This window comes from Littorina saxatilis, linkage group LG1 (genome assembly GCF_037325665.1).
Source record: "Littorina saxatilis isolate snail1 linkage group LG1, US_GU_Lsax_2.0, whole genome shotgun sequence".
Taxonomy (NCBI): domain Eukaryota; kingdom Metazoa; phylum Mollusca; class Gastropoda; order Littorinimorpha; family Littorinidae; genus Littorina; species Littorina saxatilis.
Window position 1 is genome coordinate 23,967,471 of NC_090245.1, and position 27,054 is coordinate 23,994,524.

At 40.2% G+C, this 27,054-nt stretch overlaps 2 protein-coding genes across 2 annotated transcripts in view; one reads left to right on the plus strand and one right to left on the minus strand.

Moving 5' to 3' along the window:
• The window catches only part of LOC138969582 (cholecystokinin receptor type A-like), a 14,637-nt gene extending 11,279 nt beyond the window's left edge, over positions 1–3,358 (plus strand). The window contains exon 3 of the mRNA XM_070342468.1: positions 1,815–3,358. Coding sequence (XP_070198569.1) covers positions 1,815–2,007 — 193 coding nt within the window. The 3' untranslated portion in view covers positions 2,008–3,358. The remainder of the gene's footprint in view (positions 1–1,814) is intronic.
• Positions 3,359–9,022: 5,664 nt separating this feature from the next.
• LOC138965254 (CBY1-interacting BAR domain-containing protein 1-like) lies at positions 9,023–25,019 on the minus strand. The gene is made up of 9 exons (XM_070337381.1): positions 24,894–25,019; positions 24,113–24,228; positions 23,440–23,564; positions 22,541–22,609; positions 21,165–21,266; positions 18,703–18,708; positions 18,124–18,342; positions 16,950–17,138; positions 9,023–15,027 (listed from the first exon to the last, which is right to left on the minus strand). Exons 1-9 carry the CDS (start codon positions 24,923–24,925, stop codon positions 14,893–14,895), a joined length of 993 nt encoding a protein of 330 aa, XP_070193482.1. The 5' UTR covers positions 24,926–25,019; the 3' UTR covers positions 9,023–14,892.
• Between the last annotated feature and the right edge of the window lie 2,035 nt (positions 25,020–27,054).

Below are 27,054 nucleotides of genomic sequence, written 5' to 3' on the forward strand. Positions count from 1 at the left end.
TACGGCGTGTATGACCTTGAGAGCTTCAGTCAACGCTTGAATTTTGCAGTGGTGACATCCGGTTTGCTCTCTCAGAGCTGAGCATATTTGTCAAGAAGGATCGAGCAGAACAAATAAACGACTTGGCAGGGATTCGAATTCGAAGGCCTTGGGACCTCGAAATGTCGGGGCCGATGTCTTAACCGCTAGGCCACTTCACCAGTGTTGTCAAAGATAAAAAAAAAAATTGATAATTTTATATCATTCTACACTTGAATTACCATTCATGCGTTGCAAAAACGTTAAAATTGCCGTTAAAATTTGCCTTTATTTGCAAACATGTTTCACGGAATCGCAGTACATGTTTACACCGTCATGCTACACGACATTCGCGCTATGCAAATAGCTGCGATATCTCTATTTACAACATGCAAGAAAAATGACAAGAACAGTAATTGAATCTCTTCAAAGCTCTGTGCAGTTGAAAACAGACATCTAAGAAATAGTTATACATGTATTCACTTCTGAACAATGGGCGGATGGAGATATAAATCATGCTGCTTCAAGAATAACATACCATGAATTTATATAAATGTTTTTCCTTCTTTTTCTCAATTGGCGCAGTAGCCTAGTGGTTAGGACATGAGACACGAAGTCTCGAGGTCGAGAGTTCGAATCTACGCCGGGGCGTTTATTTTTTCCCCTTGATCTCTCTTGAAGATAAAAGATGATCAGTCTTGAGAGAGCAAACCGGATATTATCCCTGCAAAATTCAAGCGTTGACTGAAGCTCTCAAGGTCATACACGCCGAATAGGTGGGGTTTCGGGTAGCGTTTGCTGTACAGAATTCTGTACATGATTGTATCCCTATTTTTCAACCTCGTTGGCCCGGAAAGTCATAAATAGACCCCAGCTGAATGAATAAGAGACGAAATTTGAAGCGGTGGTGACGGGCACGCCTGGCCGGATAAGACGCCAGTCTCGTGTGCGGAAGGTCGCGGGTTCGAATCCCGGCCGCGCCTTAGTGCTAGGTTAAGGGTGGAGATGTTTCTGATCTCCCAGGTCAGCTTATGTGCAGACCTTGACTAAATGTAAAAACAACACGCCCATACATGAAAAAATAAACCCACGCACATTGAATTCACACAGATACCCAGTGAATTGAAAAGCGAAAAAATATATCGCTTGGGGTGGGAGTCGAACCCCGACCGCCAGCGTGAGTGGCAAAAACTGAAATCAATATGCCACTAGTTGACTCCGAATCGTAGCTGTGCACTTCGGTCGAAAACGGCTGGCTATACAAAGCGATGAAGCAGGCAAACTTGCTTTCTTTCGATTGTACCTCCGAAGATTATCAAGAGTTTTGTCCAAAATTTGGCACACGGCTTTGCCAGAGATAGCCAAGCTCACGTCAAAGTTTAGGCGAATCGGTCACTCGAGGTATGAGCGAAGAAATGTAAGCACGCGTGAGCGCTTAATCGCAGTCGGATAGCTCCGGGTTTTGCTTAGCGATTGGCTGGTTCCCCACAAACATGCCAAAGGTATGGCATATATGTCATGCCTCATTTCAGGCATATATCGACTTATTAACACCGGAGTTATAAGCGACCAAATGTGTGACAGACAGACAGACAGACGGACGGACAGAGACAGACAGACAGACAGACAGACAGACAGACACAGACAGACAGACAGACAGACAGACACAGACAGACACTGACAGGCAGACAGGCAGACAGGAAGAGGCCTTTTTAATGATATAGAATTGGAACGTTAGGATCGAGTCTATCTATTTCTGATTTAAAAAAATGAACACATGACATCATATGGTGCAGGTTCGGAAACCAGAAGCCGCCCACCTGGTGTGAAAACCTGACAGACTGTGGGTACAACTGGAAGAGCATCGCCTTGTCCTCCTACTATCTCAACAGCATGGCCAACGCATTCGTCTACGGCTTCTTCAGCGTCAAGTTCAGAGAAAACTTCAAGGACTTGTTCCGTGCTAGGCGCAGAAAACCTACGCTCTGATCACTTCAAGAACTAACTGCATAGGCGAATGAACTGTGCATACGGCTTCTTCAGCGTCAACGTATATATCTCAGTTGTTGCGTGCGGCTTGGTACACGAAACTGTGTAAAAACCAAACTGTGACTTAAGCGATTTACTGGGCGAGTGTTCTTTGATTGAATACTGCGTGAATGAATCTTGATGATTTACTGGGCAACGCCTTTTTTTCTGCTGCTTCTTCGGCGTAAGTTCAGAGACAACTGCAAGGCCTTGTTCCGTGCTTTGTGCAGGACACTGTGAATAGCCAACCCCCTGACTTCTGCAATCTACCGGGTGTATGAACTTTAATTGTTTCCTCGGTGATCGAACCTTGATCATTTTCTGGGCGAATTGGGGGCGGGGGTTTGAGGTGAGGTTGCTTGTTTGTTTATTTTCTGGGATGTTTTTGTTTTTTGTTTGTTTGTTTTACTTTGACTGACACTATGATGACAGACAAGATCTGAACATGCAAACCCTGTACATATAATAAACTTGATGATGGTTGCGCGAGTCACAGTGAAGATTGTTATAACTTCAAGTCAGTACGTGACTTTTCTTCAGTCTTCATGACGCATGATGACGGCTTAGTGAGCTTTGTCTGTCACGTTTTATAGACAGGTCCGGAAATGTGAAATTCGCTCTCTATAAAAAGCGGGAGGCATTTTTGAGGAAAAGCACTTCATGGATCTTACTTTATGGATTTAGGGGTGCTGAGTTCATTTCTGCCGTCTGCCAAGCTCTGAATGTCATATCTTAGGAGTTAGAGGTATAAAAATAAAAATAAAAAGTAAGATGGCCGCCGGCCGGTTAGGAAACTCTTACGTTCAGAGAATCATACAACATCTTGCAAAACATGTTCTGATTTCTTCACGATTCTGTCATGGTCTGTCATGCCGCTGATCCGTAAATACGATACTTAAAAGCAAAATGTACCTTGGTTGAAGCATACGATTCAAAATTGCGGTAAATAAACTTACACCAAAAAGTAACGCATAAGATCACAGAACACCAAGAGCTGCAATCAAAGATTTCGCCTTTACTGTTGAAAGTAACAAATATAATTATCACCACTTGTGTTCCATGTAAAAGAAAAATTACGAAAGTGAAAGCAATTTTTGATAAACTCTTCCTGAAACAAAAAAAATTAAAAAAACACAATTACATGACATTGTGTTAATGTCATATGCCGCGTTGTGGCAGTTCAGAATGTCAAAGTTTGAAATAATTGAACAACAAGACCATCCTTTATAATGCAGTAACCTGGACTAGAACAATAAAAACGCAGGGCCGGACTAGGGTGGAGGGGGGGGTTACAGGGGTTGCGCAACCCCCCCCCCCCCCCCCTGGCTTAAGCATGTACCTCCCAAACGCATTGTTTTTTGTTGTTGTTGTTGTTTTGTGGGGGAGGGAAGGGGATCATGTTGCATCAGGATCATCATGAAATCCGAGGAGAAATCGCACCTCTCACCCCTTCCAACGATTTTTGTGATGAAAAGTATGAGTCCTTACAATCTCAATTCTTCTTCATTGCCTATACAGCTTGCTGTCGAATTTACCTTTTTCGTTCGTTCAAGGAGAGGCTTCCTTTCTCTCCAGAAACATCAAAAAACGTTCAGCTTCAAGGGGGCGAATTCGCCCCCTGGACCCCCATCTGTAACCCCCACCCCCAATACTTACCTAGTCCGGCCCTAAAAACGCATAATGTCTGACTAAATATCAATTAAAATATTGTTTGAAAACATTAAGCAAAATCAATGCTGACCCATCTCCCCAAGGTCACATTTAGCCAGGCTGGAAAAGCTGTTGTAACAAGAGTTAATACTGGTGATGGTAACTGATGAAAACAAACAAACAAACAAACAAGGACATGAGATTTACACTATCATGACAAAAACCGTAAGTAGTACTGTACTTAGTGGGTACAACCTTTTGTAAAAAGAGGTTCAAACAAAGAATTAGAAACTACGTAGCAAGCATGAAACATGCTCTTTAAGCATCCAATTGTAAGTCAGTATAGTTGTTCAGACGCATAGCACAAAATTACTTTGTTTACTGACTGGAAAAAAAAATCACACAATCACTGCTATCAACGAGAATTGAAAGCTGCACTTTGCATACTATGTCATCACATAGTTCGCTTCTTCGAATTGGAAACACATCTAAGTGAACCATTCTGAATCTAGTTGTCTAAACTACAGTTGCTGTAATGTACTTCAAACTGCTGTCTTCTTCCCGTGCAAAACATGTTTACACTGAAGTATCAAGCTCGACCACACAAGTCTTAGCATTAGTGCTGTTGTACACGTTGGGGAACTTGAGCTGGGAGTCATTCATTTTTGCAGTTCTCATTGTCTCTTCTGCATCTGCAAGCCCATGTGCATGGTAAGTGTGACCTCTTGCATTTGCAGCGGGCTGTTATGCATCTCGTGGTGCAGCTGCAGCTGATCAGTTCCAAACAGGACTCTGGGACGGGGGCCAGTGACATCAGAACAGGAATTCTTCTTCTTCTTCTGCGTTCGATGTAAGAACAGGAATAATTGTCTCGGCTTCGAGTTTCCATCCCATGGTCGCAGTGGGAGGCAGGACTGGATGCTGCAGGTGAGCCTGTCGCCACACTGTTGCCTGGAAGTGTGCACGTCTGATGTGATGTAACAACGCATCCTTGGTTGGTGGAAGCTTCTCTGGTATGACGCCTTTGACAAATAGCTTGCAGCGTGCTTCATTGATGTTGGATGTGTCTGACACGCCATAGACTTTGCAAACGAACTCTTCTGCTTCTTGGATGGTTTTGTCCCCAAGATCAGGGTCTTCTCCAAGGCACTGCAGGAGACGGTAGTGCTCTTTGAAGGTTACCCAGCACGTCTTCTTTGTGTGCCCAGCCAGGTAAGAGGTCGTGTCACTGCCGGTCAGTGCATGAAAAGCAGGCAAAGCTTCAAGGGCATCTTGGTGCAGTCTCAAGTGTTCCACAATGGTGTGGACTGGGAGATACTTTCTCTGCTTGGCTGTTCCCGTCTTCATCCACACTTTCTGGCAGGGCATCCTGTGGAAATGTGCAAGTAGTAACACAAGGACGTCAGTGTCTCTTGCAGACACAACAATGCTTGCAGCCTGGCTGTTGACGCAGTGCAAGATGATCCTTGTGTCAGCCTCTTCATGTCTGGCCTCCAAATGCTCCACATCAACTCTTTGATCAGATGTCTCTGCTCTCTCTTCATTGCTGAAGCCACCAGCAGCAACAACTGTTTTGTCATTGGGTGCCTTCAAGATCAGCTGTTGAGAAAGGAATCTTGCGAGGTCTGCTTTGTTTTTTTGATGGGCGAGGAAGTTGTCCCACTTGGCTGGGAGAGGGACATCTTTGCTTTCAATCATCCTTCTGATTGCAACTGCGCCTTGTTTGCGCCGATTTCTGGTTCCTCCTTTGATGGAAAGCTCATAGTACCTGTCAAACAAAACGTCAATTCTTTGGAAGTCTGCTCCGCTCCAAAGAACAGCTTCAATGAAGACGTCTGCCAGGTCTCTAAATGTCACTGCTGTCTGTGGTTTTCCTATGGCATTGACCAGTGCTTGGCCATCAAGGATGAGTGTGGCTTCCTTTTCCAGATCTGTTGCTTCTAGCTGAGGAGGACATGGAACTTCACTGGTCAGGGTTTGAACAAGTATCGCCTTTGGACCTGAACGAAGCTGTCCATTCATTTCAGCAATGGCCAGTGGGACTGCCAAGAGTTCATGATTTAGGACATCCTGGAGGTTGACGTCTCATCAAGCATGAGCGTTACGTTGTCCTTGTTGGTGATAACATTAATCTCTGTTTACGGCATTTACTTCATAATAATATAGTCTCCAGGTTTTTGTCTAAAATCTGCATGCATTCACTTCTTAAGTCATGTTTTTTTGCTTCATTTTATTATATTTAGTCAAGTTTTGACTAAATATTTTAACATCGAGGGGGAATCGAAACGAGGGTCGTGGTGTATGTGCGTGTGTCTGTGTGTCTGTGTGTCTGTGTGTGTGTGTGTGTGTGTGTGTAGAGCGATTCAGACTAAACTACTGGACCGATCTTTATGAAATTTGACATGAGAGTTCCTGGGTATGAAATCCCCATACGTTTTTTTTCATTTTTTTGATAAATGTCTTTGATGACGTCATATCCGGCTTTTCGTGAAAGTTGAGGCGGCACTGTCACGCCCTCATTTTTCAACCAAATTGGTTGAAATTTTGGTCAAGTACTCTTCGACGAAGCCCGGGGTTCGGTATTGCATTTCAGCTTGGTGGCTTAAAAATTAATTCATGACTTTGGTCATTAAAAATCTGAAAATTGTAAAAAAAATTAAAAATTTATAAAACGATCCAAATTTACGTTTATCTTATTCTCCATCATTTGCTGATTCCAAAAACATATAAATATGTTATATTCGGATTAAAAACAAGCTCTGAAAATTAAATATATAAAAATTATTATCAAAATTAAATTGTCCAAATCAATTTAAAAACACTTTCATCTTATTCCTTGTCGGTTCCTGATTCCAAAAACATATAGATATGATATGTTTGGATTAAAAACACGCTCAGAAAGTTAAAACAAAGAGAGGTACAGAAAAGCGTGCTATCCTTCTTAGCGCAACTACTACCCCGCTCTTCTTGTCAATTTCACTGCCTTTGCCATGAGCGGTGGACTGACGATGCTACGAGTATACGCTCTTGCTGAAAAATGGCAGCTACTTGACTAAATATTGTATTTTCGCCTTACGCGACTTGTTTTATACAATTTTTATACACCCGGTCTTTTTAATAGGTTATGTAATTTAAACATGACTTGTTTAATTGTTAGAACGTTTACTATCAAGCATTACGGATAACAGGGTAAAAACAGCCATGAATTGTTATGATTACAGAGTTGTTATATCATTACATTTAGTCAAGTTATGACTAAATGTTTTAACATAGAGGGGGGAATCGAGACGAGGGTCGTGGTGTATGTGTGTGTATGTGTGTGTGTGTGTGTGTGTGCGTGTGTGTGTGTAGAGCGATTCAGAGTAAACTACTGGACCGATCTTTATGAAATTTGACATGAGAGTTCCTGGGAATGATATCCCCGGACGTTTTTTTCTTTTTTTTTGGATAAATGTCTTTGATGACGTCATATCCGGGTTTTTGTCAAAGTTGAGGCGGCACTGTCACACCCTCATTTTTCCATCAAATTGATTGAAAGTTTGGCCAAGCAATCTTCGACAAAGGCCGGACTTCGGTATTACATTTCAGCTTGGTGGCTTAAAAATTAATTAATGACTTTGGTCATTACAAATCTGAAAATTGTAAAAAAATAGTTTTTTTATAAAACAATCCAAATTTACGTTCATCTTATTCTTCATCATTTCCTGATTCCAAAAACATATAAATATGTTATATTTGGATTAAAAACAAGCTCTGAAAATTAAAAATATAAAAATTATGATCAAAATTAAATTTTCGAAATCAATTTAAAAACACTTTCATCTTATTCCTTGTCGGTTCCTGATTCCAAAAACATATAGATATGATATGTTTGGATTAAAAACACGCTCAGAAAGTTAAAACGAAGAGAGGTGCAGTAAAGCGTGCTATGAAGCACAGCGCAATTACCGCTACCGCGCCAAACAGGCTCGTCACTTTCACTGCCTTTTGCACTAGCGGCGGACTACGTTCAGTTTCATTCTGTGAGTTCCACAGCTTGACTAAATGTAGTAATTTCGCCTTATGCGACTTGTTTTGTATTTAGGCTTATTTTGTTGTTTTCTTGCAACTGACTGTTTGTTTCAAATTGATTGATTTTCACACCTGCTTTGCACAATCTGTATGCTGATTTTGAAAAACTAATCCATGAAACATATCAAATAAAAAAAGGAATTATTTGGACCAAAAAAAGTTGTTGAACAACATACATGTATTGTTTCTAAACTATCTGTTGTGAAATGTGAAGTTCAAATTGCTCTCTGTGTGTGTAAGTGTGTGTGTCTGTGTGTGCACGCGCAGCATAGTTCGTAATAGTTTTTTTATTACCAATTCAGTGCCCCATATGGCTTTTTGACCAATCAGGACGGATTCTAGGTGACCTGTTAAATGTTATAACGTTCAGGCAGGGACCCTTTTTGTATATCAAGCTAAAAATTGACAAAACAAAGTAAAAATGTAAATCAACAATATCAGCGTGATTTATTCTACAGAATGACACTTCAAATGCTGTCAGATAATACTCTCTTTATCTAAAAAACCACCGATAAGCGAGTTTTGTCGTGGGTGCTTTACGGAACAGCAAGGTACCGCCCATCCTCCGAGTGTGAAATGCCGACCCGCTCACTTGAAATCTAAATTACCTAAGTTCGGAAAATCAAGTGAAATTGCGTCACTTGCGTTACATCAAATGTATCTTTACGTCATTTCCCATCCGTCTTGAGTCGGTTCTAAATCTGTCGCTCTCTATTCAACAAGAAAAAGCGAAGCAACCGAAACGCATGTTGAACATGGTTTATCTTGTGAGATTGTTGTGTGTCAAACGCATTTGATCTGTGAATATTCATCACGTCAGGAGTATTACTCTGATTGGCTGACCCAGGTCACGAGAATTCTTTGACTGACAGGCATAATCAGGTAGGAGCGCTCAAGTTCCCATTGCAGCTGTTCTGTCTAATTCGCGGGGTCGCTTCGAAATTTCTTTTGGTCGATTTAAACGGTAATAAAACTGTTATTTCTAATATGCGGACTGTTAGCAAATGACAACAGTCATGTCTCACAAACGATATCAGCATTCGCCTAAAAGGCTCATGCTTGATATCTTTTTTCTCGACATGCCTTGTTATCATTTGCTAACAGTCAGCATATTAGAAATAACTCATATTATTGTCCCTACAATCTAATTATCGTCTGAGACTGATGCAAAATAAGAATCTGCACTCATGCTTGTGTAGATGCATTTAACTGCTGTCAAAAACATTCACACAACAAAAATCTGAACACAGACAAATAAATTCTTCATATGCCATTAAATTGACCATAACACATCATTTGACCAAAACAAAGGGAATGCAAGAGTATCCATGAACAATTAAAAGCAGAAGTGGTCTCTACAAAAGCAGGAGTATGCACTGTGGCAGACTACGCAGCTTCTAGATCAAACCACAGCATATAAAAAAGACTTGACATACTTTCCACGTGTAAATAGTGAGCAACAAATTTACAAAACCTGCACAACATCATGTAAAACTAACGGTACACTTCACTGACTTCTGTAAAGGGGACTCCTAAACTTCACCGACTCACACATGCAGTGTAAGAAAGCCTCAATAATTTCTACTAATTACAGCTGAGAACAATTAAATATACTTTTCATGCTGGTGAACAGATGACATTTATCACAGTTTCTCATGATATACAAAATGATATTGACTAAAAAAGTAACTGAGGTTTAACTCGACTACTATAAAGTGTTTGACTATTTACAACATAGTAGTATGTTTCGCTAGGATGTCTAAAAACCTACATCTGAAATATGGCTTCAAATGTATAAATACTTCAAGTATACTTCATCGTGGCGATAAGCTGAATAAATGAGTTGTGGTTTATACATGCAGCCATTCACCTTCGCCGTCATGAACAACAAATACGTTTTGACAATTACTTCATGAGCACTCTTCAGACATGCGTCTCTCAACTTCATGCACTCCTCACCTTACTGATATCAATCTTGCAGCCCATCACATACAAGTCCATGGGTGCAACCTGGAAAATTCCAAAAACCGGCAAAAGTTGGGGTCCAGCTTTTTTAGTATTTAAAATGCAAAAAAAAACCTCTCCTGGAACAAAAACATCGGCAGCCGATGAAACCAAAAACCGGCTGCCGGCGTGTAGCCGGCAGAGTTGCACCCATGCAAGTCGGGCAGTCTAATACTTGGCTTAGAAATGAAATTATGCTGAACTTAACTAAAGCAAACAAAAACACATAAGTACAACAAATCCTTGTGTAGATGGAGTGACGGGCGCAGGGTGGGGCCAGTTTGGATGAATAAAATCACAATCCCTAGCCCAGAAGAGCGCACTATGACAAACGAAATGACTGTTCAGTGAAGCTCTCCTTGAAAAATAATTAATAAATACTTAGATTATAACAAAAAACTTGCACACACATACAAATGTATTTAATTTACAAGTAGTTTCGCATACATGGCACAATCAGATCATCCAAGTACGGTACAGTATTTCTATACTTGTTGACCAGTGGAAAAAGAACAATAATTTCAAAATTTATCAGACATTGAAAAAAAATCCATATCAGAGGTAGTTTCAATTTTGAATACCACATTACTACTCCGTCAACTACAGTAAATCAAAGCATTACAAGGCAGTTCGAAATATCACTTCCAGATTTTGATTTGATTCACACGTTAAGAAAAAAGTAGCTGAGAGAGAAGATGAGGAAGGAAAATAGAAATTGATGCAAAGCCCCAGGAGCGTTTCACACACAGAAAATAGCATTTCAGTGCTAGGAGTTAAGACAAAGAAAACTAACAATGCGAAAGACTTTAAAATATCAATCTTCAGTCAAATAATGATCAGTCAAAACTTTGCACTCTAAAGGAGCATCTGTTATATGGGCAGATATGACGTGATGTATAAAGGAACAGTGAGAAATAAAGAACAACAAAGACCTAGTCACACTACTTAAACATAGTAACTAACATACTCGCCCACTGACATGAGTTAAAGGCCCAAGAGTAACATAAAAGTACAAGTTGATGAATATTGGTCCCAACGTTGTGTGGTCCAGATGATGACTGCTGGAACAAATTATTTCTCAAATACAAGAAATGTCAATGTGTGGCAATTTTCACTGTAAATACAGAACAATCACAGCTTTGCTAATACAAACTAAAATATAAAAAGTCAACCACAAAAATGTACTATAATTCAATCAAGCTGGGTTTAGAATGTAACAGATTTTGCTATTGGTCAGATTACCAGTGTTCAATTCTGATGAACACTGGAAATCTGCTAACCAAACACCTGCTGTGACATGAATTTGAGACACTCTGGAATGATATATTCTGTGCTGCAATTATGCTGCGATCACAACCCCAAAAGTGTGCACAAGAGCTTCTGCTTCAAAGCACAATAAATGAAACAAAGATACCTAGAAAAATACATGTGCATTTTATTTATGGACACAATCTGGAGGTACCTGACCACTTTCAACTGTCGTGTGTAAGAACAAAGATTTGACAGTAACACTGATGTCAGTTGACCTAATGAACCATTGTTGTGTACAGCCGCTAACCAAAGCAACATTTCAAAAAGATGTGTGTAGGGTAAATACGGTGGAACCCCCCTTTTAAGACCTTAAAAAATCTGAGAAAATCAGGTCTTAACAAGTCGCGTAAGGCGAAAATACAACATTTAGTCAAGTAGCTGTCGAACTCACAGAATGAAACTGAACGCAATGCCATTTTTCAGCAAGACCGTATACTCGTAGCATCGTCAGTCCACCGCTCATGGCAAAGGCAGTGAAATTGACAAGAAGAGCGGGGTAGTAGTTGCGCTGAGAAGGATAGCACGCTTTTCTGTACCTCTCTTTGTTTTAACTTTCTGAGCGTGTTTTTAATCCAAACATATCATATCTATATGTTTTTGGAATCAGGAACCGACAAGGAATAAGATGAAAGTGTTTTTAAATTGATTTGGACAATTTAATTTTGATAATCATTTTTATATATTTAATTTTCAGAGCTTGTTTTTAATCAGAAAATTATGGAGAATAAGATGAACGTAAATTTGGATCGTTTTATAAATTTTTATTTTTTTTACAATTTTCCGATTTTTAATGACCAAAGTCATTAACTCACTCCCTACGAACCACTGCTATCGCAGTGGTCCCATGCACACCACTTCCCCACGAACCACTGCGATAGCAGTGTTTGACCTTTGGATTTTTTTAGCTCAATGACGTCAATTTTTGTACGAAAATAGAGAGGCTGGCTCTCAAGTTTAACCAATCGTCTGCAAATTACCAAGCTAGTTTCACTTCTGTCTGCTGTAGAACGATGATGCGAGGTTTGATTTCGTACTCGCTGGCTTTGTGCAAATTTGCATAACAACAATGGCGTCTACCAGTACGACACGTGCTGAAACACTGCCCCGTGCTGAAACACTGCTATCGCAGTGGTTCGTGGGGAAGGGGTGTGCATGGGACCACTGCGATAGCAGTGGTTCGTAGTGAGTGAGTAAACCACGCGAATTTGAAGTGATGGCCCTGCGTTCAGCGTAATTTTGATGCCAGAAAAAGGGTTATTTATACCCCCCACCTAAATCAGCTATTTTCTAAGTAAAACACTTGAAACTTTGCACTGAAGGGCATCAACATATCAACAGTAAACCCTGAAAGTTTCAAATATCTGTGTTGAGTACTTCTTTAGTAATGATTTTTTTACCAACTAATACAAATGGCCAGTATACAGTGGAAAGCATAGGAAAAATCGGCCAGTAGGGAGTGAGTTAATTAATTTTTAAGCCACCAAGCTGAAATGCAATACCGAAGTCCGGGCTTCGTCGAAGATTACTTCACCAAAATTTCAACCAATTTGGTTGAAAAATGAGGGCGTGACAGTGCCGCCTCAACTTTCACGAAAAGCCGGATATGACGTCATCAAAGACATTTATCAAAAAAATGAAAAAAACGTTCGGGGATTTCATACCCAGGAACTCTCATGTCAAATTTCATCAAGATCGGTCCAGTAGTTTAGTCTGAATCGCTCTACACACACACACACACACACACACACACAGACAGACACACACACGCACATACACCACGACCCTCGTCTCGATTCCCCCCTCTACGTTAAAACATTTAGTCAAAACTTGACTAAATGTAAAAAGGAGGGAGTCTTAAAAATGGGGGTACACTTACAGATGTTATGAACAAAAACCCAGAAAAATCACGGTCTTAAAAAGGAGGAAGTCTTAAATTGGGGGGTTCCACTGTACTACATTCGCAACTGTATGCTGAAACACCAGCACCTGCATCTGAAATCCACAAATAAATAACGCATACCTCCGTTCATGTCAATTGTCATACACCAAACCAGTTTCTGAACGCGACATTAACACAACATTGTTCCTGGCCACAAAAAATCCTGCAATCACAATTGTTATGCAAAAACAGTTTCTGATATTAACAGAAGAAACATAAACACAACAACATTTTAAACCCAGAACACAACCTGTTTCCAAACTCACTCAAGTGACAAATCAGTCTTTTTCTTTTTTATATTTTATGGGAGGGGGGGATTGTGTCACATACAACACGGAACCCTCCCAGAACGGCTCTTCTTGGATCAAAAAATAGTTTTGAACAACAAATATAGAAATAAGAAACAATGAAAACCTTTAACAAGAAGGGCAAAGCCCATACGACTCACATGCTTGACCTTGACCTTTACATGACCTTGACCTTCAGGGTCAAGGTCAAATAACTAAACCTAGCAATGACATCATACACTAAGAACTGCTTTACACATTTTTCCTACCAAAATACATGTCAAGGTCATCCAAGGTCATGCAACACAAAGCTGTTAATTCAAGACATAGGAAGTACAATGGTGCTTATTGGCTCTTTCTACCATGAGATATGGTCACTTTTAGTGGTTCACTACCTTATTTTGGTCACATTTCATAAGGGTCAAAGTGACCTTGACCTTGATCATATGTGACCAAATGTGTCTCATGATGAAAGCATAACATGTGCCCCACATAATTTTTAAGTTTGAAACAGTTATCTTCCATAATTCAGGGTCAAGGTCACTTCAAAATATGTATACAATCCAACTTTGAAGAGCTCCTGTGACCTTGACCTTGAAGCAAGGTAAACCAAACTGGTGTCAAAAGATGGGGCTTACTTTGCCCTATATATCATATATAGGTGAGGTATTAAATCTCAAAAACTTCAGAGAAAATGTAAAAAATGTGAAAAATAACTGTTTTTTAGACAACATTTATGGCCCCTGCGACCTTGACCTTGAAGCAAGGTCAAGATGCTATGTATGTTTTTTGGGGCCTTGTCATCATACACCATCTTGCCAAATTTGGTACTGATAGACTGAATAGTGTCCAAGAAATATCCAACGTTAAAGTTTTCCGCATGTGAGTCAAAAAATCCTAAAAGAAAGGTAAAACGTGCTCTGTGACTGAGATGCAAAAGACAACACTGCATTTGATTTAAATCTTCAATTCAAAGTTGGAATGTGGGTTTTGATGCTTACATGATAGGCAGAATGTTAAATAAAATCGTAAATAGTCGTCAAGACAGTGGAATGGACAAAACATAACACCTGATTTCAGTATGACTGTTATGCATTGTGTGTCAGTTTAACAAGTGTACATAGAAAGAGGGATAAACAGTAACATCTTTAATACATCTTTAATAACCTGTATAATGCTCCCACCGAGCATCCAAAATAAGTTGTTCTTTAAAAAACAAAACAAAACAAAGGTAAGAAATAAATAGATTTACTTATGACAACTTAGTCAGAATTACCCCAAAATTATAAACCAACTCAACAGTCTCCTCAAGTGTTGGATTATATAGATGCACTTTTACATACTCTGATTAACTTCAATTTTAACGCTCATCACAAAAATCCCATGCAATATTTCAACTACAATCAAGCGCTGACATTCACAGTTGCTTATTTTCAGACACAAAAGAAATAAAAATGTCATGATTACAAAGTGGTTTATATATACATGTCTATATATAACTGTGTGAAAAAACAGTGAAGGCATCATGGACGGATGTGAAGCACAACAGACAGATAACGGAGGCAGGTGAAACTTTCAAAAACATCATCGCAATCTTGAATTGGTATTTCTTGGTGTGGACCTCGCTGTGGAATCTCCTTCTGTGTAGTCGTCATCATCATCATCGTCATCATCATCATCGTCGTCATCTTCATAATCATCACTGTCATCCTCCAGTGTCTGAAACAAGAAACACCAATGAACTGGGTTAAGATGACTGGTTTGATGGGTGTGATATTGTTTCATTATAAAGCAGTTATAATAGTAAATAGCAGTCTCGTTGGCAGATTTCCTCTGAATCAGTCCTGATATTTTGTGTCAGTATTTGAAAGTTACACCACATACTAGACAACTATTCATCTTATTTTCCATGCAAACAGCCATTACATGTTAAGAATGACTAGCTACAGCTTTCTCCAACAGATGTTAAAAACACACATTTAGCAATAAACAGCCCCTGGCTAGCTCATCAAAACAAGACAAAAACTAACACAAGAACAAAGTACAAAGTATAACAATAACAATAACAATAACAATAACAGCACTTTATTGTCAATTAAAATATTACATAAAAATGGAAATTTTTCTTCGGCACACCTTGCCTGCCTGTAAACGATTATAACAACAATTGTATAGGACGACACACATAAAACATAAAACATAAAAGGGATACAATCAAATATGATATTGCACTATGTGAATTTACCCTCTCATATCACAGGAGTTGGGTTTCACAGCAGAGTAATCACATTACAAATATTTCACACACACCTTCACATGTACACATTGTTTGTTTTTTCCCAGCCGACCAGCCTGTACGTGATGCGAGAAGAATTTAAAATGGTGACTGCAGAAGGCAGGAATGACTTTTTAAACTGGTTTGTGCGTGCCAAAGGGACCTTATAACGTTTACCTGAAGGGAGAATTTCGAAACAGGGGTTGAGAGGATGGATCGGATCACTGACAATTTTGAGAGCTTTCCGCTTAATGGCAGCTTCGTAGAGACTGGTCAGCTGTCGTTGGGGTTGCCCAACAAGCTTGCTAGCCGTCGCAACAATGCGGTGGAGTTTAGCTTTGTTTTTAACATTTGTGGTACCATACCATGTCACAATGTTAAAAGTCAGTATGCTTTCAATCAAACTGCGATACACAAGTTCCATAACACTTTGATTGACATTAAAATATTTAAGCTTCTTGAGAAGAAAAAGTCGCTGCTGAGCTTTCTTAAATAGAAATTTGCAAGCAAACTTAGTAAATGATGCACAGGCAAAAAACTTGGGGGAAAATAACAAAAGACGAGATGCTCAAACTGATCTGGAAAAACTTGTAACTACCCTTGAAAACAATTAAAAAGCATAACCAATCTTTTGTCATTTCCAAGAGAATCTGCTTTAAAACAATTCACCAGGCAAACTTAACAATAGGTGCAAAACAAACAAAAGCAACCATGGAACATTGTAACTAACCTCTTTCTTTCAGTGCTAATAATAATACCTGTTCAGCTGATACAACAGAGATAAAGCACACCTTTCATTGCTGTTATTAGTGAACAATAACCTCACCACCACTAAATTTACCAAGAAAGGCAGTTCTGCATTATACCTGTAGCATCTGAACATGTCCACAAACAGGGTTATTTCGAGAAAAGGTTTTGCTGGTCAAACGAGCCAGACCCTTCATCCTGTTAACCTCTGAGCTATAACAATGACTTACTAACAGCAGAGAGAATTTTACAGTTGCTTCATGGTTCACAAGAAAACCTGTTCAGCCATTTTAAATCATCAAAGTCAACACATCACACACAAACACATGCACAGACAGACAGACAGACAGACAGACAGACAGACAGACAGACAGACAGACAGACAGACACTCTCTCTCTCTCTCTCTCTCTCTCTCTCTCTCTCTCTCTCTCTCTCTCTCTCTCTCTCTCTCTCTCTCTCTCTCTCTCTCTCCTGTTCCTAGTTTACAACAATCAGTTTTGTCAGTCTTCAGACAGAGAAAATGGAAAAGGAGGGGAGGGTAACAGAGAGATACTATGGAAACAACAGCATATCCTTCACAATAACATAGGCCACATGATGCAAAACACACCCACTCACCTCCCTTCGTATACCATTGCTGACAGGAGCACCAGGGGTTCGAACAGCAGAGGGTTGGGGCTGCGAGCGGGGGATGGCAGGCGTCCTGCTGTCTCTGCTGCTGGTCTGAGAGTCAAGGGACTGCTGGGAGGCTGCGCGGGCCATCTCTTTCCGTGACGTGTTCGCTGGCATGATTTGCTTTCTGAATTCCTGCAACAACAACAACAAAGCATCTTGGGTCAGCCTCAGAGAGAAGTGCAGCATGATAAGCATTAACTTGGCATAAGTGATATGTAAATAGGGGCATGGAACAAAAAGCAACAAAGCATCTTGGGTCAGCTTCAGAGAGAAGTGCAGCATGTTATGCATTAACTAGGCATAAGTGATATGTAAATAGGGGCATGGAACAAAAAGCAACAAAGCATCTTGGGTCAGCTTCAGAGAGAAGTGCAGTATGTTATGCATTAACTAGGCATAAGTGATATGTAAATAGGGGAATGGAACAAAAAGCAACAAAGCATCTTGGGTCAGCTTCAGAGAGAAGTGCAGCATGTTATGCATTAACTAGGCATAAGTGATATGTAAATAGGGGCATGGAACAAAAAGCAACAAAGCATCTTGGGTCAGCTTCAGAGAGAAGTGCAGCATGTTATGCATTAACTAGGCATAAGTGATATGTAAATAGGGGCATGGAACAAAAAGCAACAAAGCATCTTGGGTCAGCTTCAGAGAGAAGTGCAGCATGTTATGCATTAACTAGGCATAAGTGATATGTAAATAGGGGCACGGAACAAAAAGCACAGGCATAAAAACAAAAACAAAAATCTGCACCCACTGTGTACAAGTCCATCAAGGATTGGTCCTAAGAGTGTCCTTTCGTCACAGGTACCCCTGTACAAAACCCTCTGACAGTTAAAAACCTTTTTCTTCTTCTCGGCCATACGCCAATTCCGGGGGGTGCATGCTTGGTATTTTCGTGTTTCTATAACCCACCGAACTCTGACATGGATTACAGGATCTGTTCCGTGCGCACCTAGTCTTTAGCTGGCATGTACACACAAAGGGGGATAAGGCACTAGCAGGTCTGCACCTATAACCCACCAGGCACGGGCAGGATTCGAACCCTCAACCTTCCGCACGGGAGGCCGGCATGTTACCCACTAGACCACTGCGTTTGTCAGGTTGAAAAGCTCACCTCCATGTCGCTGTCAGGATCCACGATGTCCAGTGTCTGGTAGCACTGCGTGTAGTGCTCCAAGGCCTTGGCGTGGAACAGCATCTCCACCTGGCAGAACTCTCTCAGCACATTTTTCATGTCACGGATTTTCTTGGCCTCGAAGCTTTCAATCTGCTGCTCCAGGGCGTGCTGGCTTCGAGAGGCATTGATGCTGGCCTTCTGCAAGTCTGACTCCGCCTGAAAAGGGCAGGGAAATGGTTCGAGAACAAGCATAGATCCTCATCAGAAACTAACATTGCAGAAAACAAGAGTTTTGACTTTTGACTCACAAACTATGCAAACATTTCACTCTTTTCAGGTGTTTAAAAGACGTTTAGCACACAAATGAGCAGTTAAAACTTTAATATCAAAGTTTACTTCAAAGTGGTGCACACTCGGTTTTCTTCTGCAAAACATGTAAAACAGAAAAACTAACTGTTGATACTTTAAATCAAGATTAATTACAGCCAATACAGTCTTCAAACTGCTGTCTTCTAAACAGTCACACACAATACCACCATTGTTTCACAAGCCAAGCCATGTCCTCCCCATATTTACCTGTGCCTGAAAAAACGTTAAGGAAAATGCCCATCACCAAAAGCAAATTACATCAATCAATTAATTGCATGTACGTAGCACAAATTCCACTCACGCAGGACACCATCTTTTCTCAAATTTCTGATCACACAATTATGCACCAGGTTTTTTTTGCCATCAATACCGGCCCACACTCCATAAGCCAAATTAAACCAGGCTCCATGTACCAATCAGCCTGAAAGCTTTGCAAATACAAGCACTGCAACTGGCAAGTTGTATGTATGAGTTGTTCTTTGCTACTGGTGACAAGTGGGGGTCAGCTCACACGGACGCATTTTTCAATACAGTCTAGGGGAGAAACTGGTCACAAAGCACCAATCACATGCCAGAGAGATAGGAGAATCGCCACAATCAAAGAAAATACCACAATCATTTAATAGATATGGAAATGTTAAGATTTACTGTGAAAATGCTAGCAAAAATGGCGACCAAAAACGGGAACGCACACTAGGAGTGTCTTTACCGACTTACTTCCCGTTCTGTGCTGTTGATAATAGTCGTGTCTGTGCTGTTTTTGTTTAAATAGTATCTAATAAAACTGATGCAGTTCTTGAAATGTTGCAAATTATTGTTGTCTTTGTGAAATGCGGGAGTGTTCTGAGGCGTAATCTGCATACGGCTGATGTCACACATAGGGTACCCCACTTCGATCAGCGTATCACTCCAAATGAGCTTCATAGTAGAAAAGCAGATACACTACCAAAACACTGCATAACAGATCTACAAGACTGAGCCAGAATCATTGAAATTTACTTCCTGTATAAAATATTGCAATCAAATTTGTTCACGCCGTTGCACATGCAACGCAGGTTACCCTCACCTTCGATTCAAAGTAACTCCACTCTGACTGAATTACCATCGAAATGCCGATAACGAACTGATTCGGAGGTTACACGCCACACATTTATGATATTTTACACACAAATTTCAACTGTGTTGTTTTGCGATAAACAGCCATAAACAAACAAATGTGGCGCCGTCACGTCGCCTCGGAAGAAGAAACACAGGTTACCAAGAGGTTGTTTCCGATACCTGTCTGATAAAAATCATCGTTTTTCACGAATGAAGGCTCTTTGGCAGATCTGGTGAGTTGGAAACTGTCTATGAATGTTTCATTTAATGTCAAATGCGTACATTCTTGTCGATATTGTTACCTTTGGGCTCATAAATGAAGTCAATGGTCGTGTTTTCCTAAAGTGACTTTTGTCAGCATAGAACTTACTGTGCTTCGATCATTGACTGAGAAGAATCTTACGATGACACTAGTTCATTTAACTACGCGACTGCAGATCTGCAAGGAAACTTATGGCAGGGGAAATAAGCTTAACTGAAGACGTATAAGCGGAGTAACTGTTCTTCAACGGATTGCTCTCACTGATCTAAATATTCAGATCTTGTCGTCTGCTAGTCTGCTAGTAAGTAGTCTTCGGTCGTGTGAAAATCACATCTATTTCGACTGTGTGCATCGATCCGTGTAGTGAAATGTTGATCTTTGATGATTTGGCAACACTACTTCGCTAAATGCGCTTCGAGTGTATCTCCCCGTTAGCCATTTGAAAACGTCTTTTAACAAGACTGTGTTTCGACAGCCCAGACGGGGAGGATCCTCGATAGCTCACAGGGTATATAATGTTTTCCGCCGTTTTTTGAAGAATCCTTTCAAATTTGCTATTCCAAAAGTACCCTACGACACGACTCGAGTGGCAAAGAACATTCTCTGCAATTCCTGTCTCAGTCCGTGCAGCCGTTTCGGGTCCTATCGTCATCATACAAACATACACACAGACACACAAGAACCAGCTTTAAAAGTAAGATTATGTAAGAACCATGTGAACCAGTGATTTTTTCTTATGTACATCAGATACTACAGTATTTCTGCTTTATGAAAAGCTATATTTCAAAAACAAAACTAGAGATTTGAATTTTGACCACTTTTCCCCCTTTCTGTCACGAGTACTGAAGAACAACTCACAATTACAACAAATTATAATACATTACAGCTGCAGCCCACAGAAATAATGTTACCAAGTTCCAGAAGTTATATTTGTTTGGCTTGTCAAGTTCAGTTCTGGTTGCTTTTCAAAGTTCTAAAAGCAAAGACAAATGTCAGCAGTAGAAGGAAAATATTGTACTCTTATGTTTGCACCAGGGCTTCCTTTTACAGCAACATTTTGTTACTAAAAACACTGCATTTTGCAACCACTCTACTCATCATGTCTGCAGCTGCACTGCACTTCTGATGCGTTTTGACCTTATAATCATGAGTTATTGTCCTGTGGAGACCTTCCCTTCAGTTTTCATTCATTTTGTTTTTTTCCAGTTGTGTCCTTACAGCGACCTGAAAAGTAAAATGTTAGTACAGTATAACCAACATTACAGACACCAACACAGCAAACAGTAGCAAGAGAGTGAAGAAAGGATACAATTTGTTGTCTGTTGTGTGGGCTCTTCATTTTCATCTGTTCCAGTTTCCTCTTCTGAGCCAGTTCTTTGGACTGTGCTGTGAAAGCTCCTTTCAGGTCGTTCTGCAACACAAGTATACTGGTACAGTGGAAAGCCCACTTAAAGACCCCTCGACTTTCCCCTGTTAAAGACCCTACCTTGTACGAGTCTCTGAGATAAATGCATGTAAATTCACCTTCATTCTTAGAGTCAGTCACCTCCTCTTGTTCTTCTTCTGCGTTCGTGGGCTGAAACTCCCACGTACACTCGTGTTTTTTTGCACGAGTGGAATTTTAAGTTTATCCTACATACGTGAGAGAGACACCCATGAGATAATAATTGTTCAAATCACACGTGTGTATATCATGTAAATGAGGTCATGTCAAGCAAGTCTGGCAGTGACCTGTTTTTCCACTGCTTATGATGCCAAAGTCACCGAGACAAACGTCATTATAGAAACAAAAATTGCGCTCGCTAATTACCCTCGATGAATTATTAGAACTAACACGTCACTGCACACTTTCAGAGTGACGTTTCTTTGCTTTAACGTAATAGATTGCACGAGGCTTTAGAAGAGATCGAGGTCCCAAAACAAGCGTCTTCAATTTAGCTGCCTCGTCTGCAAGACATTTTTAGTAAAATACACGTAAGTACAGTATGTTGGATAAACAGAATACTACATGGCTTGCTGTGTCGTACCAGATTTACACTCGTTGCTTTTTCAAATAGTGAACAGCTCGCTTTCGCTCGCAGTTCAATATTTTTTTTAAAAACTCGTGTAAATCTGGTACGACACAGCAAGCCATGTAGTATTCTCTAAGTATGACCGTTTTTTACCCCGCCATTTAGGCAGCCATACACCGTTTTCGGAGGAAGCATGCTGGGTATTTTCGTGTTTCTATAACCCACCGAACTCTGACATGGATTACAGGATCTTTTTCGTGCGCACTTGGTCTTGTGCTTGCGTGTACACACGGGGGTGTTCGGACACAGAGGAAAGTCTGCACACAAAGTTGACTCTGACAAATAAATCTCTCGCCGAACGTGGGGACGAACTCACGCTGACAGCGGCCAACTGGATACAAATCCAGCGAGCTACCGACTGAGCTACATCCCCCCCGCCCCACCTCCTCTTGTAAGACCTGACTTTGTCAGATTGTTGGAGATGTTACAAGGAGGCCTTACTGTACCCTGATATAAGATGACACAACCCACCCCTCCCACCAATTTTCACCACAGGATCAGTTTCATAACACAAAGAGAGAAAAACAAGATGATTTACAGATCAGTCTGATCTATGCGTTAAACAAATTCTGACAGACAAATAAAAAGCTAAAACTATGTCACAAAATTGTACCTTTGTCTGTTTGCAGAGGAGGCCATAGCCACTCAGTGGAGTGAGCACTTTCTTCTCTAGTCGATGCACCTGTACAGAACAGAAATGAATAAATAATGTATACAAAAAAATGAACAAATAAAATAATAAGACAATGACATTTCCTGCCACAACTGGACAAACCGTCTATGATTTGTCCCTATTACAATTAACTGTACATGTACAAGCAAATAATGCTCACCCACGTTTAATAATAATAATAATAACGATTACTTATATAGCGCGTAAACCTCGTGGTGACAAGCCCAGAGCGCTTTACACTTACATAATCACAATACAAACAAGGAAAGAGAACTAAATCCGAATAAATTCAAACACAGTCACACACACCCACACACGCACACGTTTAACACTCTCCAAAAGATATTACCCGATACATTTCTCCTATTTGTATTATTCCTCTGTCACTGTCAGAATACATGTACCATCTTACTTTTACATACATGTATTAGGCCCCCCCCCAAAAAATAGTCTGTTTACGGTAACATAGGCAAAAAAAATAGGGTCGGTAGGTCAGGATTTTTTTTATTATTATTTTTGTTTAAACATATTTTTAAGTTATTTTGCCAAAAAACAAGGACCTTTTTTTTTTCTCCCCCAAATGCCAAAAAAAGTCTTGGGTCGCGCGAAAAAATAGGGTCGGTCGGGATACCGTAAACAGACTATTTTTTTGTGTGGGTATTACCATTATGCTTTACGAACAACACAATTAAACACCAATCTGCACACCGTCCAACAACACTCAAACAAATGTCAACACATGTACTCTTCTACAGTCTGAACAACTTTTTCAGTGTTTCACTAGTTACTGTAAATAGTTATCAATGGGCATGCAGTTTTACACGTGGGTTCTGGCCTACCTCAGCTTCTCTGTAGTCTTGAACTGCTGAAAGACTTTCAGCAAAATGTGTCAGGCCTTGGCGTAAGGAGGGATTCCATTTCTCATATTCAGCATATTCTGCCATTTCCCTGCACAGTAGATCTCCTGCACAGTACAACAACATGTGTTAACATGTCATGAAATAAAACAATGCTTAAAAAAATTACTCACAGCTTTCATTTTCATAATTTCTAAATAAAGTTACCCTGCAAAGTACGGTACTTAAATGTACATACATGTTTCCTCAATGTTACAAGAGCAAAGCTATATCATAGTATATGCCTTATATTAAATTATAAACAGCTCTATCCTCTACAAGTACAAGAGCTAGTTCTTTAAAACTATTTTAGTTTGTGTGCTTCTATTTCAAGCATCGCTGAAGTTATGACAGCCCTCTTAGTAGTCTTACCACATTTTAATATTGCTGCTGGCTGACTGGGAAACCATATAATACGGAAAATACAGGTTTTTGTCTTGTCTTTTGTGAACCTAAGCCTAAGTGGTTTTACAAATCATTAACGGAAAAGGAACAACTAAACAACTCTGACAAAACCCAAATGTTGTCTTGAAATACCAGCGCAAACTCTGCTTTGAAATTGAAGAATAAATTAAACTTTTTTTTTAAACAATAGGCAATCATAGAGTCAACTGACCTTTATCCCTGAGGCGTGCAGTTTTCCGTGTGTAGGATCCGAACGTGTCACATAGCTGACCCAGGTGCTTCTCAATCGCTGTGATGCGATCCTGGATAGTCTTGGACTCACTCTCACTGCAAAGACAATGGAATTTATAAAAGGTTTCCGCCATTTTTAAAGAAACATACACTGGAAAAAATACAACTGCTAATAGAATTCATAATGGGAAACAACTGTTCTGCAACGTCCCCTAAACTGAAAATGGACAAAACTACTAGTTACTATTACTACAGCACTGGCGCAGAAATTTACATGACACTATAATACTATTGGTCTCAGCTATTTAGCTGTCAAGAATGCTGATATGCTTCAATAATTACCTTGCTAAGATTTTTAACAAGTATCTCCTTTGCATGTTTCTAACATTTAGAATCAAAACGATGAACTGTATCCAAAACCGAAGAAAAGTGAGTGTGGTTCATTCACTCAAAATTACACAATTCATTGTCTGTGAAATGAGAATGAATCAGCAGCGTATTAAAAGGAGCATAAGATAGCTGTAGGAGCCGACTAAGAAACAAATCTGCTTGTGAAATGTTATAATTGACCACCTATCGTTTGGAACTTGCGCCAAATCACGACAGATCAACAAGTCACAGCACGAAATCAAGCAGAAAATCGGTCAATTTCATGGCAATTCCGACAACAGTTCGTTCTTTCCCCCATTCCAATCACTGTAATCATAAAGAGGATTGTTTGCACATGTGAATGCGAGCGAGTGGGTGCTAATAAAGCTAACCTGGCCCTCATTTCGGCTCCTGATCGGCTCATCTTGGTCGTCTGTTCGTTCCTGAAAATCGGTACCGATGTCAACAACGTCGCAGGTATTTCCGGTTGGAGTTTATCGGTTCGTTCTTGGCCACAGTCAAAACTAGTCGATAATGCTTTCTGGCATGGGACACTACTCTCTACTAATCAACAATAATCTTTTAACGGGTAGCGTCCCTTCCAGTGGTAAACCCACCTCATTCGAGTCGCTGGACATCTGTGCTCAGGAAATCGATTTACTTCTGTTCACTGAGTCGCACGGTAGCATGCACGTATTAACGGAAGAGCCAGCAAAAGCGAAAAGAATGCGCCTCCATCATGAGGTAAATGCACACATAAGTTCAAAGTACATGCTTCAGGGCCGGACCGTGCTACCGGGGAACATCCCCCTGGACCACCACTGGCAACCCCCCCCCCCCCCCTCCTTTTAGCCTAGTCCGGCCCTGTGCTTTGACTAAGAGGAAATTGTGGGATTCAGGGGGGGAGGGGGTTATGGGGGTTGCGCACACACCCCCCCTCCCCCCTAGCCTAAACATGTACCTCACTTATTTAAAACATTTTTTATTATTGTTTATTTTATGCCGTTTCATGCAAGAAGGGACCATTTTCCTATCTCAGAATATGACCTACCCATCAGCTTTAGGGGGCTTCGCCCCCTAACCCCCACAAGGGGCTCTGCCCCTTAACCCCGCCAGGGGGAACATCCCCCCTGGACCACCACTGGCAAACCCCCCCTCCCCTCCTCTTAGCCTAGTCCGGCCCTGTGCTTTGACTAAGAGGAAATTGTGGGATTCAGATGTTTCATCGTGAAAGAATTTTCTCTTTACAACACTCTCTTCAATTGCAGAACAAACTAAAGAAGAACTTCTTCTTTTTTTTATTTTTAATCTGCACCATTGTATGCTTGTGTCAAAAGAAGAAGAAGTTGGCATGCCTGAGCATGACTTAATCTGATTCTTTTCTTTAACCGCAGGTTTCTTCCACCCTTTTTACATTTAGTCAAGTTTTGACTAAATGTTTTAACGTAGAGGGGGGAATCGAGACGAGGGTGTGGTGTATGTGTGTGTGTGTGTATGTAGAGCGATTTAGAGAAATCTACAAGACCGATCTTCATGAAATTTTACGTGGGAGTTCCTGGGTATGATATCCCTAGACTTATTTTTCATTTTTTTGATAAATGTTTTTGATGACGTCATATCCGGCTTTTCGTGAAAGTTGAGGCGGCACTGTCACGCTCTCATTTTTAAACCAAATTGGTTGAAATTTTGGTCAAGTAATCTTCGACGACGCCCGGACTTTGGTATTGCATTTCAGCTTGGAGGCTTACAAATTAATTAATTAATTTGCTCATTAAAGTTGTCATTAAAATCGATTTTTCGCAAACAGATTTAAAATTGATTGCATCGTATTCTTCATCACATTCTGAATCTAAAAATATATACATATGTTATGTTTACTCTTAAAATGTGATCACAATTAACGAAAATAGATTAATTAGTCTTACGATTAAAATTTAAGAAATCGATCCAAAAATGATTTCATCTTATTCTTTATCGTTTCCTGATTCCAAAAACATATAGATATGATAGGTTGTATTCAAAACAAGCTCAGAAAGTTAACACGAATACAGAAAAGCGCGCTTTCCTGCTTTGCACAATACGCTACCGCGCTATTCTGGCGTGTGCATATCACTGCGTTTTGCACGTGGGAGGTGAGCGATTTCCTTCTCGCGGGGATTGACGAACGAAGCTGTTCTGTCTTGGTGAAAAAAATACAGTGCGTTCAGTTTCATTCCGTGAGTTCGACAGCTTGACTAAATGTAGTAATTTCAGTGTCATTCTGTGAGTACGACAGCTTGACTAAATTTTGTATTTTCGCCTTAGCTTACGCGACATGTTTCTGAGTGTTTTTGTTTGTGTCTGTGGTGTGCCTTACGCGACTTGTTTTTCTTCATCAGATTTAGTTCTTCTATCAATGTCTGCATGGCGGTATAGCTTGTTTGAGGGGCCAGCGGTGGACGTTTCTTATTATTTAAAACAAAAAATCAAAGCAACTTTTGTATAGTGCTTTTTTTTTTTTTTTTAAGAAACACACTGGAAAAGATACAACTGCTAATAGAATTTATAATGGGA